Source organism: Octopus bimaculoides, chromosome 23 (genome assembly GCF_046866305.1).
Source record: "Octopus bimaculoides isolate indiv1 chromosome 23, ASM4686630v1, whole genome shotgun sequence".
In the NCBI taxonomy this organism is placed as follows: Eukaryota; Metazoa; Mollusca; class Cephalopoda; order Octopoda; family Octopodidae; genus Octopus; species Octopus bimaculoides.
The window spans coordinates 2,568,555-2,585,982 of record NC_142950.1 but is presented as its reverse complement, the minus strand read 5'-3'; the positions used below and the strand labels follow the sequence as shown (position 1 = coordinate 2,585,982).

The window sequence follows — 17,428 nt, the reverse complement described above, 5'->3', positions numbered from 1 at the left end:
TAGACCAAAAGAATAAGTACCAGGCTTAAAAGAAAATAATGAATACTGGATTCGATCCGTTTGACTGAAATTCTTCAATGTAGTGGCCCAGTATGACAGCAATCTAATGACAAGTAAAAGGTGAAAAGTAGATTTAAAAGTCTGGACAAAATTCTTTTATCTTGTGTGATATTACATTCAATTGCGTAATTTTCAAGGGAGGCAACAAAGATGTAGGTTATCATAGTTACGTCCCATTTGAGTTTTTTTTTTTTTTTTTCACTATACTTAAAAAAGAATGGGCAATGTTGAAAACTGATCCTTTTAGTGTATGGACCCTTTTGATTACTATTTTATTCTGGTCGACCCCACATTAGCCATTCCATGTTTAAAAGCTAGTTACATAGATGGTTCTATCAAAATGATTCCTATTTTGCTTTTCACCATTCATTAGTATAGGTTTGCCATACAACTTTCTTGAGAGGACCTGTTTCAGAGAAGCAAACCTAACTACTACTGCTGCTGTTGTTGTTGTTGTTGCGGTGGCGGAGCACTACCGTAGCTAGAGTGTTCCGCCAGGGGCGGCCCTTCCGTTTGCCGCTTCCGGACTACACAAAAAACACATATTGCCTACAGCAGACCCAGAAGTGGTGCCCCTTTAAAGGTGCCACCCGGAGTGGACCGTCACCCCCATCCACCAACCCACCCAGCTAAGCTACGCCAGTGCGGCGGAGGCAAACAGGCGACCAGTTAAGATTATTATAGAAGATGGCCATAGCTGGGATTCGAACTCAGAACACATACCGTGAAGTATTCAGTCCGACGTTCTTACATTCCCGCGCCAACCCACCGCTTCAAACGGATTCTTTCTTTTTCTGTTCTTTTCTTTTTTTTTTTTTTGGAATCCTGGAAGAATGAAAAACAAAATTGACCTTTGTGAGATTCGAACTCAGAACACGGAGGGTGGGAACCAAAATCGCAAAGCAGTCTATCCGACGCTTTCCTAGGAACATCCTGTTTTAGGATCCGGATAAAAGATTTTGTAGACGTGTCTACGGAGACACTTGTAGCCAGTCTGTTGGCGCAGGACAAATTAATGATATTCCATAAACAGAGTCAGTGTGTCTACGCATGAGTATTTTCCTCAGCTGGGACCCCTTCATAATGTATCTAGCCACAAGAGCTTCTCTGCTCAGTTAATTCACGTGGTAGTGCTAACTCGAGAAAATCACTTGCTGGTGGCAATAACTGAAAGCATAAAACGCTGTCAACTTGTCGCTGATTAATCTTTACATTCAGCAAACACATTGTATATATATATTTCATGTCGAGGGACATTTTATGACGTAGCTGGTCCTTTGTGCGCCTCTGCCAAGCTGATTGTGCAGCTGACATTAATTCGGCCAAAAGCTTCAGGGGTTCTTGTATGGATGACTGCTTTCAACTATCGTTCGATGACCTCTTCCCTCAGATGTCAGCAGTCGTTCGTCGGCAAAATAGTGACTTTTAACGCCGAGGTTAAGAATTTGACCTGGGGCACCTAAATAAATGAAGGGCTAGAAAATTTGTGCCATGTATGTGTATGTGTGTGTGTGTGTGTGTGTGTACGTGTTTGCTGAATGTGAAGTTTAAACAGCGGTCAGTTGACAACAGTTTATGATTTGAGCTCCCACCACCAACGACCGATTTTCTCGACTTAACGCTACCACGTGAATTAAATTAGCAGAAGCTCATGTGACTAGATCTATTATATGTATGTATATATATATATATATATATATATATATATATATTGGAAGTGTTTGGAGGTGATGTACAGGAATTATATATTAAAAATAATAATAAGGTACTTAGATATCTGGATGGTTGTACACTTACAGATTTTATTAATATGTCACATGATTTATAAATATTAGTATATATATATATATATATATATATATATATATATACTAATACCCCTGATTGTTTATACAGCTGTCTTCGACTTTTTTCTGTAGTTTACAACTACACACATATATATATATATATATATATATATATATATATATATATATATATATATATATATATATATATACATATCTACATATATATATATACATGTGTATAAGAGTGGCTGTGTTTATAGGCGCAGGATTGGCTGTGCGGCAAATAGCTTGCTTAGCAACCACATGGTTCCGGGTTCAGTCCTACTGCGTGGCACTGTGGGCAAGTGTCATCTACTATAGCCTCGGGCCGACCAAAGCCTTGTGAGTGAATTTGGTAGACGGAACCTGAAAGAAGCCTGTCGTATATATATATGTATGTGTGTGTGTGTGTGTGCGTGTGTCTGTGTTTGGCCCCACCTCCCACAACAACGATTGACATCCGATGCGGGTGTGTTTACGTCCTCGTAACTTAGCGGTCCGTACCAACCACATGTTTCTGGGTTCAGACCCACTGGGCAAGTGTCACCTACTATAGCCTCCTATAGTAGTTCTGTGTGCGTGTTTGTCCACCACCACCATTGCCTGGCAACCGTTGTTGGCGTGTTCACGTTCGCATACTCCAGCGGTACGGGAAAAAGAAAACGAAAGTATAAGTACCAGCCTTGCAAAAATACATCCTGGGGTCGATTTGTTCAACTAAAGGCGGTGCTACAGCATGGCCGCAGTGGAATGACTGAAACAAGAAAAAAAGATTACATTCGGGTCCACACCCTCAGATATGTGTGTGTGTGCGCGCGCGCGCGCAAATGTTTTTTTAAAATCTTATTTGTAATTCTTTGGGGGGGGGGGGGGGGGGGGTTTCTGGTTATTTTATTTTCTTTATTTCAGCGCAAAACCCCGAAAGAAATGACAACAAGACTGAACTGTTTAGAAAATAGTTTTATTATTATTAATATTGCACAAATGTTGAGTTTTGTTCAAAATATTTATTATGGAAATTGTAAAAATAGTCACAGCAAGAATAAAACCCCTTATGAAGTACCCACCTGACCAACCCCCAATTTTTATTCCATTTGGAAGACAGAGGAATTTGTGTGATGATATTTAAACAAAAAAAAGGGAGAAGAAATCATCAAAATCTCTATGTTGAGACAGGAACGTCTCTTACATGTCATATCACAGTTCTTAGATAATCACAACTCTTTGCATTACCTGGAAATTTTCATACCAGTTATATCAACGGCATTTTCAATATTTAACTTCCTGCAACCTGTTCATTTGCAACAAGCTTCTTTCGTGTCTTTTCAGTAAAAACTTAATCCAATGCAATTTTGAATAATCCACCATTTCCACTTCTTTGTCTCTCTCATCTTCTCTCTTCACATTTTCTTCTGCAACCAACCTTGGCACGACGCTCGTTTTCTGTGCGATTTCATCTTCTTGTTTATTGTTCGAGGGACGAGGAAATTCATTCGACGGTTGCTGACACAGTTCAACAGTTGAGTTCTGGCAATAGACAGAGCATTTCCTATCAGTAGTGATGTAACCACATTCACCACACTTCGTACATTGTACGTTGATGACTTCCATTCCGAAGGGGTGGTCATAAACAGTATTCTCATATTGGCTCTCACGTAGTTGATTGTTTCGGGTTCCAGGTTCAAATTCATACTGCTGATAGTCTATCGATTTTGCGTCTTCCTTCTGGGTTGCTTCTATCAAATTGTCCATAGACCTGGAGTCATCTTTAACCAACTCGTTACTCAGTAAATTCTTGTCTCCTGCAACTTTTCCTTGTTCTTCGTTCTGATTCAAGAAATCAACTTCTTTCGCTTCACCGCACTCCATCTCTTCATCTGATCTCTGGAATTTCATCATATTTGGGGTTTTTTAAAGTCTAACTTCGCTTTTATAAACTCCAAAAGAAATCTTGTATTTCTAGAGAAGATAGCAGAAGATAAAATATACGATGGCTATAGTAGTAGTCGTGGTAGCAGTGTGAAGGGAAGACTTCTAACGCTGGAGATTTCGTAGATGTGTGTGAGGTGAGTCGAACTGCAGGTATGTTGGTTCGGCTCAAAGTTCAGCCGTTTTATGAAGGGAGACACAATGCCTATCCTTACTAGCACGTGCGATCGGACATGTCTTTCTTTATTTCTCTCTTTCTTTTTCCTTCTTTCCTTCCTCCCTCCCTTTCTCTCTTTCTTTTTTTCTTCCTTCCTCCCTCCCTTCATTCATTCCTCTCTCACTCTTTCCCTCCCTCACTGTTTTTCTTTCTTTCTTTCAATGCAGACCAACGGCTAAGTTGATTTATTCGAATATACGTGTGTGAGTGTGTGTGTGTGTGTATGTGTGTGTGTGTGTGTGTGTGTGTGTATGTGTGTGTGTATGCATATATATGTATATACATAAATATATATATACATGTGTGTATGTATATATATACAGGTATATATGTGTGGGTATATATGTATATATATTTATGTATATCGACACATGACTATATGTATATGTGTGTATATATATTATATATATGTATATGTTTGTGTGTGTGTGTGTATATATATATATATATATATATATATATATATATAAAACATATATATATTTATATTATATATATATAATTACTATATATGTATAATATGTTATATATATATTATATATTAGTAGTAATGGCAAGATAACAAAAGAATGAATGGGACTTGGATATTATGTAAATTGAGGAATTTCTCTGTAATATAATATGTGACAATTATTAGGTTGCCGTAATAAGAACGATAGCATGAGTACGAGCCTTGCATCAATATATCCTGGGGTCGATCTGTTCAACTAAAGGCGGTGCTCCAGCATGGCCGCAGTGGAATGACTGAAACAAGAACAAAAAATTACATACGGGTCCACACCCTCACATATGTGTGTGTGTGCTCGCGCGCGCGCATATGTTTTTTTTTTTGTTATATTATTTGTAATTTTTGAGGTTTTTCTGGCTATTTTATTTTTTCTTTATTTTAAGCGCAAATCCCGAAAGAAATGACAAGACTGAACTGTTAGAAAATAATTTTATTATTATTAATATTGCACAAATGTTGAGTTTTGTTCAAAATATTTATTATGGAAATTGTAAAAATAGTCACAGCAAGAATAAAACCCCTTATGAAGTACCCACCTGCCCGACCCCCAATTTTTTTTTCTTTGAAATTCTCTGGAATTTGTGCTAAAAAAAGAGAGAAGAAATCATCAAAATCTCTATGTTGAGACGGGAACGTCTCTTGTCATCTCACAGTTTTTAGATAAGTACAGCTCTTTGCAGTACCTGGCACTTTTCATACCAGTTATATCAACGGCGTTTTACAATGTTTAAGTTCGTGACGAAGATAGCTGAAGATCAAATATGCGATGGCAATAGTAGTAGTGGTAGCAGAAGAATTCTAAAGCTGGAGATTTCGTAGATGTGTGTAAGGTGAGGCGAATTAAAGGTACACGATGGTGGTAATAGTATCTCTCACCCTAACCCCCTCCCGCTTTCCCTAACACACTTACTCCCTTCCTCATTCAATCTCGCCTTCCCTACGTTTCTTTCTTTCTTTCTTTCTTTCATTCTTCCTCAGTAACTCCATCAGTAACTCCCTCCCACCACCCTAACTCCCTCCCTCATTCCCTAACATCCATCCCACCCTTCCTCCTTCCCTCCACCCTAACACGCTTTCACCCTTTCTAACTCCGTCCCTCCCTGCCTTTCTTTCTTTCTTTCTTCCTTTCTTTCTTTCTTTCTTTCTTTCTTCATTCCTTTCTCCTTCTCTAACACCCTCCCACCACCTTAAATCACTGCCTCCCTTCTCTCCACCCTAACAGCCTCCCACCCTCTCAGCCTCCCAACCTCTCAGCCTCCCACCCTCTCAGCCTCCCACCCTCTCAGCCTCCCACCCTCTCAGCCTCCCACCGTCTGTAATTTCTTTTTTTTTCTTTTCACTTCACGATGATGGGGGAAAGATTTTTATTTTAAAAAACAATTTAATTTATAAATTTTTACCCCCCCCCCACTTCCACCGTTAGGACGCCGGGCGAAATGCTTAGTCGTATTTCGTCTGTCCAAGTTCAAATTCCGCCGTGGTCGACTTTGCTTTTCATCCTCTCGGGTTCGATAAATTAAGTACCAGTTGCATACTGAGGTCGATCTAATCGACTGGCCTCCATCAAAATTTCGCGGCCTTGTGCCCAGAATAGAAAACATCATCATTATTATTATTATTGTTATTACTACTACAACTACATGACAAGATGCTTGCTTCCCTACTACATGGTTTTAGGTTCAGTTTCAATGTAAGTTTGTCTTCATTCGATTCACTGATTAGCGTTGTTACCCCGTGGGCAGATATGTGTGTGCGTGTGTGTATGTATACACACATACATATACATATAAATATATATACATACATACATAAATACATATATATATATATATATATATATATATATATATACACACATACACATATATATATACACACACACAAACATATACATATATGTATACACACACACGTACATGTATATATATATATATATATATATATATATACACATACATATAAATATACACATGCATATACATATAGATATGTGTTGACATGCATATATTTATACAAATATATACAATATACATATATATATATATATATATATATATATATATATACACATATACGTATATATATATATACATACACACATGTATACATATATATACATACACATGCACACACACACACACACATTCACACACGTATATTCAAATAAATCAACTTAGCCGTTGGTCCGCATTGAAAGAAAGAAAGAAGAAAAGAGAGGGTGGAGGGAGGGAGGGGTTTAGGGCGTTAGGGAGGGAGGGAGGGAGAAAGGATGGAAGGGAGAAAGAAAGAAAGGGACGGCGGTAAGGAAGGGCGAAAGAAAGAAGGAAGAAAGAAAGAGAGAAATAAATAAATAAAAAAAGACATGTCCGATCGCACGTGCTAGTAAGGATAGACATTGTGTCTCCCTTCATAAAACGGCTGAACTTTGAGCCGAACCAACATACCTGCAGTTCGACTCACCTCACACACATCTACGAAATCTCCAGCGTTAGAAGTCTTCCCTTCACACTGCTACCACGACTACTACTATCGCCATCGTATATTTTATCTTCTGCTATCTTCTCTAGAAATACAAGATTTCTTTTGGAGTTTATAAAAGCGAAGTTAGACTTTAAAAAACCCCAAATATGATGAAATTCCAGAGATCAGATGAAGAGATGGAGTGCGGTGAAGCGAAAGAAGTTGATTTCTTGAATCAGAACGAAGAACAAGGAAAAATTGCAGGGGACAAGAATTTACTGAGTAACGAGTTGGTTAAAGATGGCTCCAGGTCTATGGACAATTTGATAGAAGCAAGTCAGAAGGAAGACGCAAGATCGATAGACTATCAGCAGTATGAATCTAAACCTGGAACCCGAAACAATCAACTACGTGAGAGCCAATATGAGAATACTGTTTATGACCACCCCTTCGGAATGGAAGTCAGCAAAGTACAATGTACGAAGTGTGGTGAATGTGGTTACATCACTACTGATAGGAAATGCTCTGTCTATTGCCAGAACTCAACTGTTGAACTGTGTCAGCAACCGTCGAATGAATTTCCTCGTCCCTCGAACAATAAACAAGAAGATGAAATCGCACAGAAAACGAGCGTCGTGCCAAGGTTGGTTGCAGAAGAAAATGTGAAGAGAGAAGATGAGAGAGACGAAGAAGTGGAAATGGTGGATTATTCAAAATTGCATTGGATTAAGTTTTTACTGAAAAGACACGAAAGAAGCTTGTTGCAAATGAACAGGTTGCAGGAAGTTAAATATTGAAAATGCCGTTGATATAACTGGTATGAAAATTTCCAGGTAATGCAAAGAGTTGTGATTATCTAAGAACTGTGATATGACATGTAAGAGACGTTCCTGTCTCAACATAGAGATTTTGATGATTTCTTCTCCCTTTTTTTTGTTTAAATATCATCACACAAATTCCTCTGTCTTCCAAATGGAATAAAAATTGGGGGTTGGTCAGGTGGGTACTTCATAAGGGGTTTTATTCTTGCTGTGACTATTTTTACAATTTCCATAATAAATATTTTGAACAAAACTCAACATTTGTGCAATATTAATAATAATAAAACTATTTTCTAAACAGTTCAGTCTTGTTGTCATTTCTTTAGGGTTTTTGCGCTGAAATAAAGAAAATAAAATAAGCAGAAAAAAACAGAAAACTACAAACAATACAAAGATAAATATATGTGCGCGCGCGCTCACTGACTTGCACACACACACACACACACACACACACCTGAGGATGTGTATACGTGTATAATTCTTTTCTTGTTTCAGTCATTCCACTGCGGCCATGCTGGAGCACCGCCTTTAGTTGAAGAGATCGACCCCAAGACTTATTCTTTTTAAGCCTAGTATTTATTTTATCGTTTTCTTTTGTCGAACCGCTAGTTTACGGGGAGGTAATCACACCAACACCCGCGCTCAAGCACCTGCTCATAAACGCCCACGCCCGAACCCTGTTGTCTCATTCTGTACAGACACTATACAGGTAAATGAAATGACATTGAATGAAGTGGAAAATGTGGCGACAAATCAACAAAATGCCTACAACCATCAAAGGAAAAAGACAAAACAAAAAACAAAATGAAGAATATATTCGAAGTCTTTTTTATTTTCTCGGCTCTTGCTATAATTTCTATAAGATATCTTATTTTGTATCAATATTTACGTAGAACGAAGGCGGCGAGCTGGCAGAATCGTTCGCATGCTTGGCAGCACACTTTGCAGCATTTCGTCCGTCTTTACGTTCCGAGTTCAAATGCCACCAGGGTCGACTTTACCTTTCATTCTTTCAGGGGTCGATAAAATAAGTACCAGTAACGCATTCCTCTAGAATTGCTGGCCTCGCGCCAAAATTTGAAACCAGTATTTCCGTAGAACTCAAGGACAGTGGTTTCCTGCAATCAATAATGCAGTGGACAAAATATTTGACGGTTTTTATTTGTAAACACTAACGATCTGAGTTCGTATTTCGCATAGGATGGCTATATTTTCCCTCTTTCCATAGTTCATAATATACTAATGTACAATCGAGGTTACAATACAATTAAAAATAAATATTACTTTCCTAAAATGTATAGGATTTTTTCCTGCTATATATAGCATGTATATGTTAATATGTATATATGTATATATATATATATATATATATATGTGTGTGTGTGTGTGTGTGTATGTATGTATATTGCTCATCTCTAGGACATCAAGCAACCATATAGCAGTCTGTTTCTACTCTTGGCTGTTGTTGTTGTTGTTGTTGTTGTTGTTCTTGTTCTTCTTCTTCTTCTTCTTCTTCTTCTTCTTCTTCTTCTTCTTCTTCGTTGAATGCTTAGATCGACGGTGGCTTTGGGGCCGTGCGAATAATCCTGTCTTTACGATAGGGGAAAAACTTTTGGTAGTTCATCAAATCGCTGGCCACCACCAGAGCTAACGGTATAATCATCACCGTCACCGCCAAATAACCAATGGCTGTTGCAGAGTAACGATTATCTACAGCACTTGATTTGGTTCTTTTGTATTTACTGAGACCTTTTTTGTCGACTGTTAACTCTTTGGAAATATTCATGAGTCTTTTCTGCAAGGATAAGACTACTGATTGGTCAATGCTGTCTCGCTTATCACCGTTCTGGTTGAAAAACGATCTTAAAAGCGCAGAATGTTGCCCGCAAGAAGAATAAACACATAACATCATTTGTTCGGTTGGCAACAAAGACAATGCATCCCGGGAAGAGAAATAAATTGTAGCGGAAGCAAAAGAAGAATGATGAGATGAAAATGATGAAAAAGATGACATTGAGAAGATCCTTGGAAACGAGGATGAAGTCAACAAATGCTGGGTTTCCGTTTGAGACAGTTCTTGGCTGGTGTTCGGATCAAAATCTGTGGTCGTTATTTCTTCTGATGTTTCAATATTTAGAGTTTTCGAATTAGAAAACAGCATCGCCGAAGAACCGGTTGGAGAGGTTCCACTCGCGTTCAGTTTTGATTCATGACTCGAGAACGTCGACAAAGGCTGGAGACTTCTGGAATTTATTTTTGATGTTGTTTGAGAAGAGAGAATGTTCGAAAGTGTTTCAGTAAGAAAATATGGCGAGGAAGTCGACAGAAATTCATCGGGAAAAGAAGTTGTTTGTATATTAGTACTGACAAAATTTCGAGAAGTTTCTAAAACCGAGGACGGCAAAGAAGTGGTTAGAGAAGATAAATAGTCGTAAATGATGCTGTGGCTGTTCTGGTTGGAAATCGTAGAAATAGTACGAGTTGTGAAGGCGGTGTTGATGTTATTGTTGTCACTATGATCTAAATGGTTTGGCGGATAACTTGAAGAAGTTTGATAATCATCGAAGTTGCTAACGGAGACAAATTGCTGATCCGTGGTAGAGACATGTTGAATACTTTCGGTTAGAAAATGACTCACCGAACCGTGAACATTGGAGAACATAGAATTTTCTGATTGGTGAACGGAAGATGACGGGCTGAGTGAGTTTAAGTTTGACAAGTTCATCATCTTTGTTATTGTGGTGGACATCATCGTCGCCATAGTTGTAAATTCAGTGAGATTAACTTCAAGTTCGAAATCCGGGACAAGGATGACTTCTCCGTAATGGAACTGGTTCTCTGGTATGTAACCATTAAAGTTAAACCAATATTCTACGGCAGCAGACTTATCAAGTAACATCATCGATTCAAGCCACCAGTTTAGGTAATGATGCAAGACGAATTCTACGTGGATAAGTTCCACTTGCTCCAAGACACCGATATCTGGCATCGACCAAGAGAACACGTCGACTTGGTTCCTCTGGAATACTTCGCCGCCCGACGTAATATCCAAGTTCCACAAACCTTTGGTACCATTCAGGGTCAAGTAAATAGTACCATTGGTGCCAGCATCTGTAGAATTTCCCGTAGTTATGGTTAATTGCCATTCTGTGATTGTGGTGGTAAAAACGGTATGATGGTTGTTATTGTTGTTGAGGATGGTGGTTGTGGTAATAGTGGTGGTGGTGGTGGTGGTGCTTGTTGTGTCGTTGGCGGTGAGGTTCATGTTGCTGTTGATGGTTGGGAGGACAGAGGTGGTGGTCATATTAGAGTTATTGTTGGTGGTGGTAGTGGTGGCTGCGGAAGTAGTGGTGTTGATAGTGGTGGTGGTGGTGCTTGTTGTGTCGTTGGCGGTGAGGTTCATGTTGCTGTTGATGGTTGGGAGGACAGAGGTGGTGGTCATATTAGAGTTGTTGGTGGTGGCTGTGGAAGAAGTGGTGTTGATAGTGGTGGTGGTAGTGGCCTTAGGAGTGGCGGTGGTGTTGGTGGTGTGGACGGTGCTGGTGGCGGCAGTGGTGGTGATGGTCATATTAGAGTTAGTGCTGCTATTGCTATATTCTGGGTTCGAATGACTCACTAGAAACATCCAGAAAAAGGGGAAAAGAAACCATGTGACACCCGCTGCCATCTTCTTTCTCTTTTTGTCTTTCTTTCTTTCTTTCTTTCTTTCTTTCTTTCTTTCTTTCTTTCTTTCTTTCTTTCTTTCTTTCTTTGATCGCCTTTTTGTTATTCCCTTTACGTGCTATCTATCTGTCTGTCTATCTATCTATCTATCTATCTATCTATCTATCTATCTATCTATCTATCTATCTATCTATCTATCCGTTCAATTTGAGAGATGTATATATTTATATGTGTATATTATATATGCATGTATGTTGTATTATATACATATATGTATGAATATATATGTATGTATGTACGTATATGTGCATGTATATATATATATGCGTGTATATATTCATGCATATAGTTACGCTTTTACAATGAGTGTGAAACAAGTTCTCGCAAAAAAACCAACAAAAAAAAAACAAACAACAAAGAATTAGTTGATCCCTTCCTCTCCAGCACCCCCTTCTCTTGCTCCTCTTCCTTTTTCTCTCACAAAACTTAAAGCCTTTTAATGAATGTCTTGAAGTCAAAGTTTTGTTTTGTTGGAGAGATTTTCGGCGGACCTGAAATAAAACGAGAGAAACAGAAAAAAATTGATATTTTTGCCCCAATTTGAACAGCAGCAACAACAACAACAACAACAACAACAACAACACCAAGTCCGACCAGTAATAAATGTTATCATTTCTAACCCACACGAACACGCACACACACACACACACACACACATATGTATATGTATAAATATATATATATATATATATATATATATATATATATATAGTTCAAAAAAACAATAACAAAAAAACAAAAAAACAACAAAGTGAGGACGTGATATGGATAGTATTATTGGACGCTCTGGAAAGGAAAGAGAGAGTGTATGACGTTTCGGGCGTAGCCCTTCGTCGGAAAGATGGAAAGTTCGGAGAATGGAAGAACGGAGAAAGAGGAAAATGGTACCGATGCCCACGAGGTTACATGATATATATATATATATATATATATATATATATATATATATATATATATATATATATATATATATATATATACACATGTACATATATATATATATATATATATATATATATATATATATATATATATATATATATATATATATATATATATATATATATATATATATATATATACATGTATATATATATATATATAATCAATCCAAACATAAATAAGCAAGAAAAAGTAACAACGCGGGTACGTGGAACAAGTACTATATTATTGGACGCTCAGGAAAGGAAAGAAAAGAAGGATTTCACAGGTGTGTGTGTGTGTGTGTGTGTGTGTTGCCCTGTACTTTTATGGAATACAAATTTATTATTCTTAAACAAGAGTATTATCGACTGTAACTTCGAAGTTTCGGCCAGTTTAACCAATCGTGGGCCTGGCAGTTCGACGATGGCTTAACACTGTTTCCTTGTCACTATATGTCTTAATTTAACTAAGAGACAAGACTGGTACCCCGTCGGTTACGATGACGACAATGGTTCTAGTTGATCCGATCAAAAAACGACCTGATTGTGGTATTAACTTGCAACTGGCTGAGCACTCCACAGACATGCGGACCCTTAACGTGGTTCCCAGAGAGATTCAGCGTGACACAGAATGTGACAAGGCTAGCCCTTTGAAATACAAGTACAATTCAATTTTGCCAGCCGAGCGGACTGGAGCTACGTGAAATAAGTCTCGCTCAAAGCCACAACGTGCCGCCGAGAACAGAACTCACGACCGTGAGCCGAATGCCTTAACCACTCAGCCACGCTCCTTCGCCGAGAGATACATTGCACGTAAAACAGTGGGAGGCGGTCATTAGACAGTTTCGGGGTGATATTGAGACCTGAACCAGAAGCGCAAGGAATTATGTATCTCAGAAGAGACTTGAACTCACGAATTCTAAGCTGCAGTTACAATACTCTCATCAATTCAACCTCAACAACAAGAAGACGAAGTTACGAAGATGGAACTAACCTGGTTTTCATTCGGATGCTGGTTTCATTACTGTTCTCGTTCACATAAGGTGTCAACAATTGTCATTGCTTTCTTGGTTGTTGCTCCAGCTGCCCTGAATAAGTATTTATCGTTGATGTTGTTGCTGTTGCTGTTTTTGTTACCCCCGTACTGTTGTCTTTGTTTAACATCACATCAGTCTTGATCGAACAGACGTATAATTCAAAACTGGCCCAGTCGTGGCCATCCAGTCTAATATTGTATATCTCTTACACATCTAGGACTAAAGTGAATAATGTGACTTTGGTTTCGTTTTAAAGTAAGATATGTGTTGCTTGGTGGAGATGAAGGGTTGCTATTTCTAGCTGGTCGAGCAATCACATACAGAAGAATCCTTCATTACTTTGTCTAGTTGTTGTCTTTGTTGTTTCTTAAGTTTTTTTCCCATTGTATTCTTGTAAATTTAGTTCTTTCTTATTGCTGTTGGTATGGCATTTACTGATAATCTCTTTGTTTTTTCTTAGCCCTGGGTCAACCATGACGGAGCAGACTAACGATAAAAAGCAATGTAGCCATGATCACCATTATTATCGGACGAGATTCATTCATTGGCGTCAGCCGTTTCAACGACCACAAAGACGTTTCTTCTTTGAAGCGCGTGTCCCTCTCTTTATTGTTGCTGATCGGGGTGAGAAGAATAACAGCACATATAAGCATGTGGCATATATATAAATATATATATATATATATATATATATATATATATATATATATATATATATATATATGTGTATGTAAATGTATGTCTGTATGTATATATGAATGTGCGTATGGCAGCAGCTGTAGAAGGATGAGAGTCTCTAAACTTCTAAACGTTTGGTGTTTGTGTTGATCGAATGAGGAGATGCTGTGACTTCCTTTTCTTTCACTTCACAATCGATCACAGTGAAATGAGATTGACTTGATTATATGTGAAATCATCAATTTTGCATGCGGCCATGTACACTTGCATACCTGTGTGTATGTGTCTATTTAAGCACACACATAATTTTCTCCTCAGTTATTGGTAGGGCCAACAAAAAGCACTCCCCGAAGCGAAAAATAAATATTGTTTAATATACACAAGCTTCAAAAGATATACTAAATTATACTTACATACACACATGCATACGTACGTACGCATGTATGCTTGCACGAATGCATATATGTATGTATGCATGGAAGAATGCATATATGTATGTATGTATGTATGTATGTATGTATGAATGCACACACGATTTTATGTCAATAGCGATATATACATGAAAACACACTCTCACGCATTCGTTTTCATATTTAGTAGGGAAACTTGTATATATTATGTGTGTGATTGCGTATGCGCGCGTATGCCTGTGAAGGTCATCCAAACGGAAATGAAATTAACAGGGAACAAAATTGTAATCCGATATTTTGATTGGATTCGTCTAGATGACACCTTCTCAATACCTCAAAGCCTCAGGGCGTGTGTCTGCGCATGTGTTTACGTGTCTATATATATATATATATATATATATATATATATATATATATATATATATATATATATATATACATATATATATACACATACATACATACATCATATATGTATATGTGGAGGCGCAATATGTGTTTACGTGTATGTGTGTAGTTTATATCCAGTTGAATGAAGAAAAGAAAAGAAAATGGAGAGTATATGCTTGATATATGTCTATTGTTTTAAGGGAATTCCATTCGCCAATAGTACTATGTATTGAACCAGTATTTCCTTGGATGTAACCGTCCCTTTATGAGGTTAACATATCCTCTTATTAAACACACACGCGCGCACGCGCGCAGGCACACGCTCAAACGTGTATTTATGCATGTGTGTGTGTCTGTGTGTGTTTCTATGTTTATGTATATTTCATAAACAGGAAATACGCGTGTGTTATCAATCAGCCTGCACACCAAGCTATCTCGCTAATTGTTTGGACACCAGTTTGCGCGTAGACACACACACACACACACACACACACACACACACACACACACACACACACACACACACACACACACACAATTGTTTACACAAACGGGGTGAAATTAGAAGTTACTTCGTATTATTGTATTCTAACAGAAAAGTGAGGTAACAAGATGGCAGAATCGTTAGATCGTCGAACAAAATGCCTCGTGACAATACCACCTAGATCCGTTTGACTTTCATGATTTCAGGATCCAAGAATGAAAGCATGTACCGATGCAGCGAATCACTGCATCCCCCATCTGCCCACGACCCATCAGAGCCATGTTTCAGTCCGGTCCTGTCTCTGCGAAATACTTACTCATTCGCCGTAGCCGTGTGGGATGTGGGCGACCAACACGACCCGTCACCTTCACCTCATTCTCGGAGAAAACAAAACAACACGCAGATCCAACTCAGAAAATGGAGCAACATGGCCAAACAGTCGGAGCTGATGCTCCAGAATCATACGAGTAACAAAACGTATCCCAGTTTCTGAGTAGAGTCGTTGGTTCGATACGAAATCGAACATTCGACGTTTTTTCCCCAATAAGTGTGTGTGTGTGTGTGTGTGTGTGTGTGTGAAAGTGCGCTTGCGCGCGTGTGAGTGTGTGTGAGTGAGTGTGTATATTAAAGAGTGGAGGTGCACGCATTTGTGTGTGGAGGTGTGTGTGCTTGTGTGTGTGTGTGTGTATGTGTGGAGGTGCATGCATGCGTGTGTGTGTATGTGTGAGTCTGTATGTGTAAGGGAGTGTGTACTTGTATGTGGTTGCATGCATGTGTATGCGTGTGTGAGTGTGTGTGTATATGTATCGGTGTGGAGGTAGTGTAGTGTGTGTGTATGTATGTACGTGTAATGAGAAACAAATAAATAAAAAACGATATAGAATTAATATAAAAGTAGTACCAAGTTATTTCCCTTGATGAGAGTTATTTCCCTTGAAAAAGTAGTACATCGGGAGTTACCTCCCATGCACTCTTTCTAAACAGCTTAAAATCTTTATCTTTTTTAATTTCTTTTTGCTTCGATTTACTTTTCTCGCCTCATGTATTATATTTACGACAGTTGTTGTTATTGTTGTTGTCGCTACTGCTACTGCTGTTGTTGCTGCCGTTGCTGCTGCTGCTGCTGCTGCTGTTTTTGGTTTTGTTATTGGACTCGAAGCCATTTCTTCGATTCCATACTTATGATCAGATATATAACAACTGTAACAAACCAGCCATTTCTTTTGTGTACCACCAGGTTGCTTAACGTATCTTTCCTGGCTTATTATAGCGAGGTTTCATTTGAGGGAGGTTTGGCACTTACTTCTAACAGTTCGAAGAGCCGCGTAGAGGCCACTAGAGGCTGCATAGTGACCACATAGTGACCACATAGTGACCTCTTATTGCATTTGATACTCTTTAACCCCAGGTCAGCTGTACGCCAGCAAATCTATGATTAAAGATGTTCACATCGTGACTCTCGCCTCCTGGTTTCTGACTATTGTGTTTTTTACCCCGTTAAACCAAATAATTATAATCGTATATTCTTTTATTCTTTTACTTGTTTCGTTCATCAGCTTGCGGCCATGGAATTCTAGTCCAACAAATCGACACCGTTTTTTTTTTTTTTTTTTTCGCTTAAAGCCTGGTGCTTATCCTATCAGTTACTTTTGCCGAACTGCTAAGTTACGGGAACGTAAACACACCAACACTGATTGTCAAGCTGTGATGGACACAAACGCACACACACACACACACACACACACACACACACACACACACACACACACACACACACATTCACACACATACACACAAACACACACGCACACACACACATGCGATTGGCTTCTTTCAGTTTCCGTCTACCAAATTCCATTCATAAGATTTGGTCGGCTCAAGGCTATAGCAGATGATACTTGCTCCAGGTGCCACTCAGCAGGACTGAACCCGGAACCCGTGTAGTTGGGAAGGAATTGT

The 17,428-nt window shown here is 38.5% G+C and overlaps 2 protein-coding genes across 2 annotated transcripts; both read right to left on the bottom strand.

Moving 5' to 3' along the window:
* Nucleotides 1-2,824: 2,824 nt before the first annotated feature.
* Nucleotides 2,825-4,084, bottom strand: LOC149131286 (uncharacterized). Its single transcript, XM_089340253.1, has one exon. The coding sequence runs from the start codon at nt 3,786-3,788 to the stop codon at nt 3,159-3,161; it is 630 nt and encodes a 209-aa protein (XP_089196379.1). The 5' UTR covers nt 3,789-4,084; the 3' UTR covers nt 2,825-3,158.
* A 4,161-nt stretch (nt 4,085-8,245) lies between these two features.
* On the bottom strand, nt 8,246-14,096 carry LOC149131285 (uncharacterized). The gene is made up of 2 exons (XM_089340235.1): nt 13,465-14,096; nt 8,246-12,038 (listed from the first exon to the last, which is right to left on the bottom strand). The coding sequence occupies exon 2, from the start codon at nt 11,489-11,491 to the stop codon at nt 9,374-9,376; it is 2,118 nt and encodes a 705-aa protein (XP_089196361.1). The 5' UTR covers nt 11,492-12,038; nt 13,465-14,096; the 3' UTR covers nt 8,246-9,373.
* Nucleotides 14,097-17,428: the final 3,332 nt, after the last annotated feature.